Raw genomic sequence first — 15,311 nt, forward strand, 5'->3', positions numbered from 1 at the left:
CTTTGATGCATTAGCATCGTCCCACGCTCCTGGCCATGAATATTGCATGAGCATGTAACCTACATCTATCCGTGCTTCTGTCAGCAGGGGTCCCCTGATCAGACAGGTTCAGTATGCAGGGTGTAACGGTGTCCGGGAGAGCGTTTTACCGGGTGTTTAGTTGATTCATTCCCCTGTCAGAGGAGATCAATGTCCTGCTGATTTGACTCGGTTTTTAAATTCCTAAAAGTGCTTTTCAAACGGCTGCCAGCGGCTCGGGGTGTGTGCTCTTTAAATGGGTGTTCAAAATGTGTTAGGGCCATGATAGTAAAAATATAATGGAAGTTTTATTGAAGTGTGATCAGGGCGGGGTAAAACATTCATACATTTCAAATATATTGTGAAAGATGTGTTTGATTTACAGCGTCTGGCAAAGCCAGTGTTCGCTTTTAAGGGTATCGACCTGCATGACATTATTAATCAAAGTGTAGTCATGTTTTTATGAAACTGCAGTAAATGTGCACAGAAAAAAAGAGAAATGGAGAGATAGAAGGTCTATGAGACACTGAGGTCGACAAACTCCCACTGATGAGAGTGAATGGGAGGTGTTAATGTTGGGATTTACTAAAGCGGCACAAAATCAGCCAAATGGTGAGAGAAGTAAAAGGCAGACTGGCCAAGGAAAAATGTAATCATTGCAAGGCTGAGGGGAGGGACGATCATGAATAAATTTGCTGCGCACCATATTAAACTGACAGAATATTCAGTGAAACTGATCAATCCCTAAGCATGCAGTTTTAGCTTTCTGTTTGCCTAAAAAAAGAAATGTTTGTGGTTTCTCTCCCTCTGTCCCAGATTCTGATTGGGGAAGTGACCAGTTTCTTTGTGAAGACGGAGGGAGCTCAGGAGAAGACCATAGTGACCGCCGACTGCTGTTATTTCAACCCTCTCCTCCGGAGGATCGTACGCTTTCTGGGTCAGTCATAGTGCTCAAGATCAGAGCTTTGACTAAATAGAGCCTCTGTGCTCTGGGACCAAGGCTCATTTAGACTTACACCAGCACTCCTCTATCTAAAGGCCAGAAAGAGCCCTTGTCCTTACTTTGGGTCTCCTGTGGACTAATTTGCCCTTTCCTCTGTTCTGTTGATGTCCTGTGATCATTTTCATCATCTCTCTATTTATCCAAGTTATGGACCTTTCAAAGTGCTGGACTGGAGTTGTGAAGCTTAAAAGGCTATGTCTGTCTGGACTTTTACTCCCACACAGTTTGCAGTCAGCGTAGTCATTTAACTCCCATTTAGGTGCCTGTTTCCAGTCTCACTGATTCACTTATTTAAATTTACCAACACACACCCTATTTGTTTTTCTAATTGGCCTCTGTTTTGTTACACAGGTGTCTACTCCTTCGGCCTCTTCACCACCACCATCTTTGCCAATGCAGGTCAGGTGGTGACAGGAAACCAGACGCCTCACTTCCTGTCCGCCTGCAGGCCAAACTACACAGCTCTGGGCTGCCAGTCTCCGCTGCAGTACATCGCAGAGCGCCGAGCCTGCACAGGAAACCCGTACCTGGTGGTGTCTGCCCGCAAATCCTTCCCCTCCAAAGACGCAGCGCTCAGCTTTTATTCAGCCATCTACACAGTGGTAGGGAACTTTTGGGGTGCAAAAGGTGACAGGATATACACCTGGGACGTTGTGGGATATGATGATGTTGTGTATGTATAGGCCTGACTGTTGTGGTGGACACAAGTGGGCCACTAGGCATACTTTTGATTTGCTCAAAATTTTATTGGGTCAGGGGCACCCAGTAGCTAAGTTGGTAGAGCGGGTGCCCCATGTGCAGAGGCTGCATCCTCGCCGCAGCAGCCACAGGTTTGGTTTCGGGCTTGGTCCTTTGCTGCCCTTCTCTCTTCCCCTTTCAGGTTAATATCTGTCCTATTAAAAAAAAAGGCAAAAGCCCTAAAAACAGTATTTTAAAAAAATACTCTACCAGATGTTATATATCTTAGAATAAAATATTTAGTTTTAAAAAAAATCGTAAATAGGGGCACCTACCAGCTGGTATCACCTGGTATAGTGGGCACCCAATGCACAAAGGCTATGTCGTTTCCACAGCAGCCGTGGGTTTGATCCCACCCTCAGCCCTTCGCTGTATGCCATTCCCTCTCTTTCTCCCTTTCACACTGAAACTGTCCTCTGTAATAGAGGCCAAAATAAAAGCCTAAAAATAAAATGTCAAAAATCCCACAATGCAATATGATCGTTTTGTAATTTAAGTGGACTTAGAGAACAATACACCTGCAGAATCCTGCAGAGAAAGTTGTTATTTCAAAACTGCCTGCACTGCAGAGCAATCCAAAAATGGAAGACAGACTTATTTAAAAGAGAGTCTAAAATAGAGTCTGACAATAAGCGAAATAAAATACATGCCAGTATCTGGCAAAAGATAAAGAGAGAGAAATAGTGAGAGAGGAGAGAAATGAAATTCTTCCAATGAAGGATGAAACCTCTTACATCTTGAAACAAGCATATGCTTTCATGCGCATACTGACTTTTACAATGAAATCTCCCTCTGTGGTAGTCGTCACCTGATCTTAACACAATGACCTCCTTTCTCGGGGTAAAACGTGTGCATTTGGGTCTCTATTATTACATCAGTAGAACTAATTGATTATGCTCAAAGTGCTGCTGCATGGAGCCTTTGTTCTCTTTTTAATTACAGCGTGCTATGTTCCTGTCAGTTTTTCAGAAGCATTACACCAAACATGGCAGTGTTTATGGTGCTTTCTTTTGTACCTCATCAAATCCTTCAGCTGCTCTGAAATCACTGCAGAGTGCGTCCTCTCGTGGATCATTCATGCTATTCAACCCACTAAGTTATTCAAGCTGTAGCAGCATTTGAATGATCTCAGACGGCTGACTGAAGACCTGTAGATTCAACAGTAGCTCACATTGTTTTAATTTTAAATATATTTCTGTCCTCCAGATGTACGTGACCCTGGTGTTCCGGACCAAAGGGACCCGTCTGACCAAGCCCACCTTGTGCCTGGTGCTGCTGTCTCTGGCCGTGCTGGTGGGGGTGGTGAGGGTGACTGAGCACAGAAACCACTGGAACGATGTCCTGGCTGGGTTCGTCACCGGAGGGGCCATCGCTGCCTTCCTGGTGAGAAGGAGATGAGGAAGGGAGGCGGATATTGGGAGGGAAAGATGGGTGGAAAGATGAGATGGATGGAGTTTCAGGGATCAAAAAAGGAAGGAGGAGGGGGAGACACTGCAGTAATAGATGAATGGAAAGGGGTAGAGGAAAGAATGCTGCCCTGCAAAGGTGAGAAGCAGTAACTACAGAAGAAGCAATGACGACACAAAATTTGAGTTCGATTGTTGTACTGTGCCATAGAGATAATGCATAATACCTCAAATTCTGCACCCTCCCTGTCTATCATCTTCAGGGAAAGTGAGGGGAAAACACAGTTATCTACAAGACAAATGTGTTCTGTCACCATTCTAGTCCATTTTAATTCATTTGATGTTGTTGGGTTTTTTTTTATTATCATTATTAATCTTTTATTTGAAACACAAAAATTACTAAAGTATTAAATCAGCTCATGGGGCTAAAAGAGAGACCCCAACCATCTGATAGCAAGAATAACAAAACATTGTCTCTTTGTAGAAAGTAACATTGGTAACTGTGGTGTGTATGAATATTTATAAACACACAAATAATTATGAATAAATAGATAAAAAGTGAAAAATTTAACAAAGAAAAATAATACTTAACATGATTAAAATAATTGCAAAAATATAATAAGTTATAATAATAAAAATAAGTAGTTCATAGTAATAAGTATCTGTTTAGCTAGGTGTCTGCCTTTCTGTCTAATGTTAATATTTATATTTATGAGTATATAGAATTATAAACATTCATTTGCAATTTAAATGGCATGAATTTCACTGAAGTCTCTGCAAGCTAGTTAGCTTTAGCAACTAGTTAGCTTTAGCAGGAGTTTAGCAGGGGTTTTATTCTCTCTACTTAATTTCAACTAACCAATGATGTTGCTTCAGTTAAATTGATATTTTTCAATTTGGGATAACAGCTATGGAAAAGTCAATCAGGATTTTACAAGGAACTTTTACACGCTAACATTCTTTTGATGGTAAAACAGCATAAAGTGAGCCCTTGGGCAAAATATGTAGTAAGTTCCTGCTTGTTGCCCTTGTATGGCAGGATAGTATGATGAAGAGCGAAGGGAAGGATTGCATTAGCCAAGGATGTAGATAGAGAGCTGTGTCGGTGTGATGTGGGTGCAGGAGAGATGGTGGGAGGATGAACTGATGATTAAGGCGAGTTTGAAAGAGCCGTGCTGCCTGGGCGGTCGAGGACTCTCACACTCTTTCTCACCTGTGAATTTGAATGGACTGATCTGAATCTTTATTTGGCACATTGAAATTGTGTCATTTGGTCTCAGGACCTCTTGGGCTGAATCAATTTTCTGGAAATACTTCTAGGGTTGCTGTTAACGTTAAAGATCAAAGTGCTCCCTGTGCTTCAACCCTTTCTTTCCTTGCCTCCTCCCATATTTCATTCTTTCTCCCTCTTTCTTTTATCTCTGTCTCCCCCTCTCGTACTTTAAGTGTCCTCTTCAGTATCTGTTCCCATGTGCACTCCAGGCATTTTACGCACCAGAAAATCGTCCATCTCTGCAGTGCAGTGAAGCGAATCTCTGCCTTCCTTTTTCTTTTACCTCCTTTTCTGTGCTCTCCATCAGGTGTCATGTGTGATCAACAATTTCCAGCAAACACAGAGAGCAGTGGCGACTCCTCCACCTCCACAGCGCACAGAGCCCCCGATCGGGCTTCCTCTCCTCACTCTGCCCCGTGTGGAGAGTCCACTCGAAAAGTTAAGTGGCCTCCAGGTAAGGGTGGGGGAAAACATTATGAAAAATTCTGATAAAATAGATTTTTAACTAAAAAGTATTTTTAGGTGAGCAAATACTTATTAGCAGTCTGGCTCTGGGAATGTCGATCAGTCAGTCCACTACTTTGGTCCAGAGTGAAATATCTCAACAGTAATTGGATGCTCATGTTCCCCATAGGATGAATCCAACCGACTTTTACCCTAATGCCACTATGAAGTTCACATTTTTGTTTTAGATAAAACATTTCGACAGGTACACACATTCATGCTTCTCACAGGACGATTTATTATTAGCTTTGGTGATCCTTTAACTTTGAATCTAGCTCCATCATCAGGTCGAATTTGAATTTGCCCAATGGATTTTTTCTATGAAAACTACATTCCCATCAGCCTCAGCTATACAAACAAAAAAAAAATGAAAAACTCAGCAGCTATGTTTCTCTCCAGAAATCATGTTTCCTCAAGATAACCCACAGCACTATTTTCTTTGAACTGTATCACCTCACAGAGGGAAGCGTGCATCTACTCATGGATAACAGCTTGTGTTCGAGACAGTGCGAGATGTGAACGTTCGTGGTGTCTCTCAGCTGATATGTACCATCACCTTGCTTAATGATGCTAGGTGAGCTAGCTGCACATCCACCCTTCCTTCTGCGTGATGATGCAGTTGGTGCGCATACTTTTGTACATATGAAAATGCTTACAATAAGGTCTGTGGATTATCTTGAGTAAACGGGTCAGGATTTCTTTAAAGAGACATTGCTGTTAAGTTTTTTAAATGTATAATTTTTGGCGCTTTGAGTCGAATGCCATCCAGTTGCATTATATGAGCGAGAAGGCAGACATCTCTACAGCCGACACTCCAACACCCAGCAACTCACACCAAAACAATCTGGGCTGATAAATAGCACAACAGGTATGAGGGGAAAATATGTGCTTTAAATTTTAGGGAGAACTGTCCGGTTAAGCTCAAAGCACCACTGTACTAAATTACAGCCACACAGAGCGCCTAGCACGGCTGTAGACCTTCATTCTTGTTTTTAAATGTGTATGGGGCTGTCTTTGACTCTTTTATGTCCTCACTGATAGCCTTGGTTGTTTCTTTGTGTCTAGATTTATGCATCGTTCTGTCTGATATCTCTGTTGTGTACGCTCTATCTCCAGACATCATTTCGCATTATTGTCTCCTACTGTGTCAGTCAAGTAAACTTTATCCACTCTGTTCCCTTTAGGTTTGAACTTCTCACATGTTTTGCAATGTTTTATGCTTCCCTGCGTCTCTATCTCCCCTAACCTCCTCTCTGTCCTTTTCCCTCCCGTTAGGCTCCAGGGCTACCGTATTCTGAGATCACATGACCATCAGCCAATCCCGTCCCCCGCCCCTCCCGATGTGCTCCTCCCCTCACGGCGTTGCCTCACCAGCGCAGTCTAGACCTGCCCACCGAATGCCCCCCGCCCTGCCCCGCCCACCCCGCTGGACGACATCCTCTCAGACGAGTCAAATCCACGCAGGTCTGACGCTCCACCAATCACAGGAGGCAGAACAGCAACACGCGCACACGGCAAGCATGGCAGAAAGCTGTCATCCGCTAAGGACCAATAGGACATGGAAACATGTCTTTCTGTCCTGTTCTGCCCTGTTTTTCCTCCAAGATGGCCTCCTTTTTCTTTCAGGTGTGAAAGAATCGCCAAAGCCAGAGCTGTTGAAGCAATACTGTGTCCTATTTCCCTGTCCTGTTTTCCACAAAGACCCAACAGTGACTCTAAAGACTGTTGGCTGGTGATGACTTGACAAAACACTTTGGTTTGGGGATTGAAGAAAATTCCAGTCACCGGTGGATTGTCCTCAACAGACCATTTTGCAACACTCAGGACAATACAATGGAAAAAAAGGGACAAGATTTAAAAACAAAGACCTTTATGTAATCAGGTACCGTCTAGTATTATGGTACAGATTTTTATTTCTGTCCTCGAAAATAACAAGAGACGTAATCAAAGAGGAAAGCACCTTTGTAAATTATAGCACAGATGAACCGACCCGGCGTCCAGTAGACTGTGTTGTATCTTATTTGTTTTAGGGGATTGTGGGTTTAGTCTCTTGGTGTATATTGTGTGAAGTGAAAGAAGAGAGATTTATACATGCTAGAGCTGTGCTTGTGATACCACGTTTCTTTTGGGGGCATCAGTTAATTCATCCCTGAGGTGAACTGAACTAGATTTCCATCAACTTTCCAAATATCTTTTATCTACTTGCTATTCGTGTGTGTGTGTGTGTGTGTGTGTGTGTGTGTGTGTGTGTGTGTGTGTGTGTGTGTGTGTGTGTGTGTGTTTCTGTAGGTTTTACATCCATGCTGTGGAATACTTGGAAGGTTTTATCATTTGGCTTACTGCCTATTCCCATGTGGAGTTCCTTGTTAGTGTTAGTTTGTGTAAATGTCACGTTTTCTTTTTCCCATACCACCTTTAACACTTTCATTACTGTTATTATTTTCTCTTTAAATTACCTACATCTAAATTCCAATGTATCTAAATACCAATGTATTTAGATGTAGCTAATCTTCCTATACGCAACAAAGGCAGCCGCATAGGGTGCCACCCAGAGGGAGCGCACCAAACTCCCCCAACTTCCCCATGCCTGTACCCCAAAAAAAAAAAGAAAGACATGAGGGAAAAGTGATGCTAAGATACAGAATTAAAGGGACAGTTAAGGTTTTTTGAAGTGGGTTTGTATGGAGCATTCATCCATAATCAGTGTATTACATACAGTAACTATCAGTCAGCATGCTCCCAGTTTGGAGAAGCAGGCAGGAGTCTGACACTGAAGCTAGGTAAAATGTGATGCTGTGGACAAGGGTCGGCAACAAAACATTTTAGCCACCTAAAAAAAGCAATGTCAGTGTATGCTATAATGAGACTATTTTCAGGACTTTCAGGACTTCTATCAGAGAGCGCGCTCAGACAGGGAAGCTGTGAATGGATTCAGTTCACCATCTGCCAAAGCCATCAGACTCCACTGAGAAAAAACATCAATTTTTGCTCCCTGAACAAAGGAGCTGATCAGTTAGTTACTTTATGTTATTTTGTGACTTTGAAGAAGCCAAAAAAATAAAAATAAAAGAAGAAAAAAAAAGGTTCCTGTCTGTCATAAAGTAAAGCATTGGAAAATATTCTAAATATAGCTTACACTTAAACTGTTCTTAATATTATTTAGGTAGGACTGTTTTTTAGGTGGCTGTAATAGTTTTTGTTGTTTAGCTTCCATGTAAGATTTACAGCCTGCTTCTCCGAACTGAGGGCATACCAACTGACATCTGCTGTATGTAATATACTGTATGTGGAGTTCCTCATACAACCCCACTTCATAAAAATCTGAACCATCCCTTTAATGGTTTAGTGGAGTTGAGTGTATAAGGAGAGCTTTAGATTAAGGGAAATTGAATCTGGAGCACACTGCAAAAAAAAAAAAAAATAATAATAATAATAAAATTTGCAATTTTGCACATAGTCTACCTTGACCTTTCTTTGTTTGATATTTATAACTATTGATTGGAGGTAACGTTTTTATTTGTGTTGATTTCTATTTAGCTCCTTTTCTTGTTTGTAACAAATTCAATAAATTTAAAAGGATTTTATTTTCGTTTTTTTCTTTTGGTGGGTGGGGTGGCCGCTGGTGGGAGCTTGCCCAGGGCACAAAATATGGTAGGTCCGGCACTGTGTATTTACTCACTTTCTCTCAAAAACTAATGTTTTGTAAGAGTTGTTTAGCATCAGTTGTTTTATCCATCTGTCCTGTCCTTTTATTTCCTGCTTCAGTTCACCATCCTTTCCACAAGCTGACTTTAGGAAACCAGTGGCACAGACCAGTGTGTGACACAGAGGTAAGACCTCTGAGGTTTTGTATAGTTTTGTACAGTATATAGGTTTCTTTACACAGTGTATACTGCATTATCATTATGTTTAAATTGTGTGAACAATGTGAAGCTGCCTGAGCCTGCCTTGTAGGAACATGAGTAGTTGCCTGGTCTAAAGCAGGAATGTAGCGCAGCAGAGAAGTGTGTGTGAAATCTAACAGCATACAGTCGGTGTGTTTGGCTCACAACTTGCTTTGGTTCTGCTCAGTTCAAAATGACACTGCAGGCAGGTTAGATTAGTAGGAGGGTACACAGTGGGTTATATAAAGATGACATTGCTATGGTTTTATTAAGTGTGTGTGTCTGAGTGCGTGTGTGTGTGTGTGTGTGTGTGTGCATGTGTGTGTGCGTGCGCGTGCGTGTGTGTGTGTGTGTGTGTGTGTGTGTGTGTGCTTATTGGGAATTGTGTGTCTGTTTATAATGAGCACATTGTATGGCAGCATAACTGTTAATTTGGCAATCTGTTTTCTTAAGTTAAACTGTCAAAAGTAGCTGCTATAATTACACACTTGTGCTTGTGTGTAACTGCAGGCCTTCAAAGGACCCCTGCCAAGGCGTCCTAACAATGCCTGTTATAGCAGAAGGTGCTCATTATAGCTCTGAGATTACCTACAGTAAAACTTTTCAGTCTGAATTTTTTGTAAACAACTGAGGAGGTAGAGAACACCATAACTGTCCAAATAATGTTATTTTCATGTTCAGATGTCTCTGTTTTGTATTTATTTACCAAAATAAATTGCAATTACCACACATGCTTGACTGAGTTACATTTTTCACTTGATTTGCTGCAGTTCTTCGCACACTTCGGTAAAGATTCATCTTTGCTTTTATACCAGCTCCATTTGTTTATGCTCGCAAGACGTGCAGGCATGAACACTGTATGTTTAGTATTAAGGGGCCAATTGTGTGTAGACACAGTGAATTAGCTTTCATAATTATTTAAGCTTTGGACACTGAGCAAATTGGTTAGATTTTGTTTTTATAATGGGGGGGGGCAATAAAAACTTGGCAAGAAATGTCCTGCAAATTGCAAGAAAAAAAATCTAAAAAGCAAGGCAAAATGTCTAGAGGAATATATTTAGAATTATCATGATTAAATGTGTACAATTGTGTAAAAGAATACTTTACTATACCCAATATTATACTTTTTAAGCACTTTATTCAGGTCACATCCTTGTTTGTTTACTTCCCTTTCTTGTCATAAATTTTCAGAGAATTTTCTTGTGACTTCTTTTTTTTTTTCTTGGGTTTGGGGGTTATTTCTTCTTCAACTGCTCATTTCTTCAAGACATCAAGCCAGATGACATTATGTATTTTACATTTCCCGTCATGCTTCACTCGTGTGTGTATATGTGTGCCGGCTCTGTGGTTTAGATGCAGCTCACTAGTGATCAGTGACTAATTAAAGGCTGATTGTGAGCAGCTGTGTGAAGCTGTGGGCTGAGCTTATATCTGTGGCTGCATGCTCTGCTTACACTCTGTCTGACTCCTTGCACCAAGACCCAGCCTTTTGTGTTTGTACCATTTCTTTGTCCTTTTTGTAAATAAATGTTCTCTGTTTGCATCTGACCTGGTGTTGTGTCCCCTCTTATGTTACAACATTTAAGCCAGTCACAACACTTATTTCCTTGGCTTTGGGGAGTATTTCTTCTTCAGTTGCTCATTGCTTTCTTCTGAGGTTTTTAAAGACATCAAGCCAGTTTGCTCAGGTTCCAAAGGGTTAAATTAATAATGACTGTCAGTCAGACTCCAAATAGGCATTTTAACATCATTTCTACTAGTCATAGAGGGAAATGCACAGGTATTACTAATATCATTAACAATGGCTCTTCTATTTAAGCGCCCCCAGTAAGTCATGACAGTGTGATAGCATGCACGACACCAGGACCCTGAAACTGAAGCAGCTGAATAGGATGTAGCCATTAACTGTATTACTTACACCTGTGTTTTTCCCGCCTGTGTGCCCAAAGATGTATATATATGCTGACGATCTATATCTGGGCTTTGAAGAACTAAAACATTGGAGCTGTGTCCAAAATTTCAGTGAACATGTAAAAAATATAGTAAGAAATGAAACATATGTGTGTGTGCAGTTATCTGCATGCATGCATGTACAGTTAATATTGTCACTTTTCTCCTGTAAGCACACCAGAGTCAGTAACTGAGACACACTGATGGGAAAGTACTGCCCCTTAGTGGCCATTGCCCAACTTCTTCTAGAGATTATTTAGTAAGTATCTCAAATGAAATATGTATAATTAGAATTTTTTATGACTTAAAGGAGTATGCATTTGCCATGAGTTTGATGATAGAAAGCTCTGAGAAATATACTATTGCAACTTTCAACACAACAGGAGTTTGTGGATTTACTTATTTAGTCAAAACCTGCAGAGACATAGTCACTTCAGTTAAAAAAGTTGTAGTAGGTCGCTGTGAACACCAGGTGGCAGTGTTTACCATGCTACCCTGCAGAAACCAGGAGAAAGGCTTTCAGACACTTCTTTCACCACTTTTAATATTTGAAAAATCAAGCAGCACATTAGGAATGTAAAAATATGCTTAAACAGAAAAGGTGATTTTAAAATGTTTTTCACACATGACCTTCGCAGGCCCACATTAGGCATTAAGCTAATAAATGTAGGCTAATGTAATGGCACAATTACTTTGAAATGTAGACACAGGCAGTTTTTCCTCTCACTCTTTTTCTCTTTTCTCTCTCAGTTGCCCCAGTCGCTCTCCCCGCCCCCTCTTTGTGTTCCTTTGAGTTTGTGTTTGTCAGTCTTGTTAACGACAAGGCACACATACACACACACATAGACACACACACACACACAAACAGAGAACTCTCTGCACTCTCTCGACAACATTATCTTTTCCGGAAATTGCTTCTCAAGCACAGCCGGAGCCCCATTAGAAAAGAAGAGCTCTACGCTGTAACCTTTTTAAAAAGCCATTAGTGATGCACCTGCTTCTCTCTCTCTCTCTCTCTGTTCCTATTTGTGTGTCCTATTTGTCTCTCTTGTTAGCACTGACACACACACACACACACACACACACACACACACACACACAGGCAGTTTCTCCATCCTGATTGCCAGCCAGCTTCCCCGTTCCCAATCCCACAAACTGACTACTGAGCAGCACAAGCATCCTTCCACTCCAGTTAGAGTATGAATCACTGACATTTTAAAGTTCTGCGTCAGAGTGCAAAACCACTCAATTTAATAATTTACGTGTGTTATTCTAATGGCCTGTGACTGTTAAATCAGTGTTTTGGGCATGAGTAATTCCCTCTAACTGGGAAAACAAGATATTTTATGAAATGTCACGTCACTGCAGTGAGCATGCTGGGTTCACTTCCATCAGAGATGAATGAGGAACTCATTTTGGTGATTCATACAATGTTATACTGCATAGTGTACAAATGAGCTTTTAATTATAAATGCTGCTCCCACTTATGATGATTTAGTGTTTTCGTCACTGGGAGACAGAGGTGATTTGTATTTGCTTTGGTCGCCTCCACATGACCATCATTTACTTTAAGTGCTGCCAAACCTAAGTGAATGGGAGTGACATGGCATACTGCAATGTGCATAGTATAAACATGTATGCCACCACATGGTACATACTTATCTTTTGGACAAAAATATATATATGTATGGTAGAGCATATTAAAGGGGAACTCCACCGCAATCAGTGTCTGTTTACACATCTTGGGGAGCACAATTGAAAATGTGAAACAAAAGTTGAATAAAGCCTTTTGTGGCTGCAGAGGGAGCTGTGCAAAATGTGATGAATGTTTGAAAGTAGAAAAATTCTCAAGGTTTAGAGTTGAAATACACGAGCTTAAAAGACCTTTGTATCCTGCTCTTTAACTCTGCTTGAGGCTAGCAGCTCAAAGCTATAGAGAACCCCAAAAATGAATCCTAAAGCCCGGAAATGAGTTAGCATTTCAGCACCTCCGGTTCTGGTTAGAAGCCTCAAATAACATCTGTGGTTAACACATGCTTGAGAAACTTTCAGATTTTGTTCTTTTACATAAAATATGTCAGTTAGTGCCCCACTCAAAAAGCTTTTATGTATCTTAAAAAAGACGGTTGCTAACAAGTGGCTAAATGAGACTACACAACATCACCACACAGCCCAAATCTGTTTGAAGCCCACATGGCCCTACAAATTGTGCCCAACACAGTAGAAGATAGACCCACAAACATGACAGTTATTGGAATCTTTCTACATCGTAGTGAAAAAATATAAGGCCAAAGGCAGCAATAATTCCCTTTTTAATTCATCATACACAAAGAGGTGTATCATCTTATAAGTATCAAGATATAACCCTTATCCACAGGTGTATTATCAGAAAATGAGCCCCTGGGCACAGATATGCAAAAGGCCCCTGCACCTCTCCTATCTACCAATGTATCTTCATAGAACGGTTCATATGGTATTCTACAAAAAATGCACTCTTAACACTTTGTATAACACCCTATGAATGAGCACCCCATAACTGCTGTTAAGTCTTTAATGTAACGTAATGGAACAGAACGTAATTAACATTAAGTTAAATAGGTTAGGTGTAGGCATGTAAAGTTACTGTGTTTCGGTATAAGAAAAGAAACGTGGTGAGGACATACCTTAAAACTCAAGGTTCACATGGTTCCAAACACCTGTCTCCTATGAAAAGTCCCGTGTTTTGCGTCGCATCCGTCATCCCAACCAGCCTCCTTACAGACGGCTCAGGATGTTTCCTTGTTTACTCCCATCGGCCCATTGGTCACATGAGTACAGCCTTCCAAAATATGTGGGTTATGTACGAATTACTGACTCACGATTATGTGGGCTATGAATAAATTTGGTTGCATTACTTTTTGTCAGCAAACTTACAAATGGTTCGTGAGAACAGCTTGCTCCTAAAGAGAAGTGAGACAGACTTTGAGTCTTTGTTTTAGTCGTTTTGTGTCTTTATGGTTGTTTTTTTCCTCTTTTGTGGTTATTTTGTGTCTTTTTGCGGTTCCTTTACATCTCTTCATGGTCATTTTGAGTGTCTTCGAGGTCAGTGAGTGTTCATTTGGATGACATTTTGGAAGCGAAGATTGGGGGCCCCTGACACTTAATGCCCTGCACCTGTGCCTGGTAGGCTGCTTTAGTAATCCATCCATGCTTTTACGCTTACACTGACCTCAGCCATCTCTCTTTTAACCCAACACTTCTTAGCTCGCTAAATGCTAACTTAGCATTTTCATCCGGGCTTCCACTTCCAGACCGAAAGGAGTAAAGGGGGCTTATGTGGACTGACTTGTAGGTTTGGCAGGGGGCTCATGGAGCTATTGGGTGGGTCACATAGCTGCTCCAGCTGCCAGCTGTACCTATTGGGAGTTTCTGACCGAATTGTTGGCATACGGGTTGCATTGTTGACAAAATAGGCACCAGGATTTCAAGAGGAATAAAAATGCATGGAATTTTTAAACCATCCATATGTATAAATAAGTGATTGTGTGTATGTGTGTTGGTTTACTTTAGTGCATCCTTGTGTGTGTACCTGTGATTTCCTGTGATGAGCTGAACTTTGCTCCCTGACTCAGTGTCTGTCTGTTTGGCGTAATGTTCCTGACCCCGAGGTCACACACTGTCTGGGGCTGAACCAGTGTGTGTGTGTGTGTGTGTGTGTGTCTGTGTATGAAAGAAAGAAAGAAAGAAAGAAAGAAAAAAAGAAAGAAAGAAATAGAAAAGGAGTGAGTGTAAGTGAGTATGCGAAGTGAGAGTGATAAAGAGTCCGTGGATGAGTTTGGTTTATCGCATCCCAAAACAAACCAGCAGCCCCTGGGTAATAAAAATGTACTATCTGTCATAGTAAATTACAAATATTGGTCTTTGCCTTGCTGCAGTCTCCTGATTATGCTCAATGGTCTGCCTCTGACAATTATGAAGCCATTAACACTGTGTGTGAGTGTGTGTATGTGCATGTGTGTGTCTATGTGTGTGAGGGAGAGAGAGAAAGACTCCATGGCTGCTTATTTGAGGAAATATGCTGTTGGTTTTTTATGGCCTTGAAGGCTCCAGCGCCTTGCAGCTTCAGCCTTGTGGGCTCTGAAAACATCAAATTTACATGTTTGCTGTCTGTCTGCTGTTCTGACGTCTGCGACCAAAATAAAAAGAGCAAAGTGGGGAAGGAGAGAACAAATGGAACGGAATTAAAAATATGTTATAGAGAAGACAACAGACATTTTATAGTTTTTTTGTGTGGATTGTTACTGAGCAGTCACCACTCACGCACACACACACACACACACACACACACATTTTAGGTTTCGAGGGGCAGCTCCTTTACAAACCACCAGATGAGGAGAGGATTATAGCGGGCTTTACCGCCAATCCCATCCAGCGAGTCTGGTAAGGAAGACCATCAACCGGATACAGAGGTCCCAGGAGACTGGATTAGGAGTAGGAACACACACACACACACACACACACACACAAACACTTACCACAGGCTATGCCGAAACCTT

At 41.3% G+C, this 15,311-nt stretch overlaps 1 protein-coding gene across 3 annotated transcripts in view; it reads left to right on the forward strand.

The window, feature by feature from the left end:
- Window positions 1-7,152, forward strand: part of plppr2b (phospholipid phosphatase related 2b) — a 59,434-nt gene extending 52,282 nt beyond the window's left edge. For 2 of the 3 annotated variants that reach the window (XM_042485512.1, XM_042485513.1), the window contains 5 exons: window positions 835-955; window positions 1,373-1,623; window positions 2,966-3,142; window positions 4,746-4,892; window positions 6,218-7,152. In XM_042485512.1, the coding sequence (XP_042341446.1) occupies window positions 835-955; window positions 1,373-1,623; window positions 2,966-3,142; window positions 4,746-4,892; window positions 6,218-6,250 (729 nt within the window). In that variant the 3' untranslated portion in view covers window positions 6,251-7,152. The remainder of the gene's footprint in view (window positions 1-834; window positions 956-1,372; window positions 1,624-2,965; window positions 3,143-4,745; window positions 4,893-6,217) is intronic. The other variant, XM_042485514.1, reaches the window with a different exon arrangement.
- Window positions 7,153-15,311: the final 8,159 nt, after the last annotated feature.

This window comes from Plectropomus leopardus, chromosome 4, assembly GCF_008729295.1.
Source record: "Plectropomus leopardus isolate mb chromosome 4, YSFRI_Pleo_2.0, whole genome shotgun sequence".
Classification (NCBI taxonomy): domain Eukaryota; kingdom Metazoa; phylum Chordata; class Actinopteri; order Perciformes; family Serranidae; genus Plectropomus; species Plectropomus leopardus.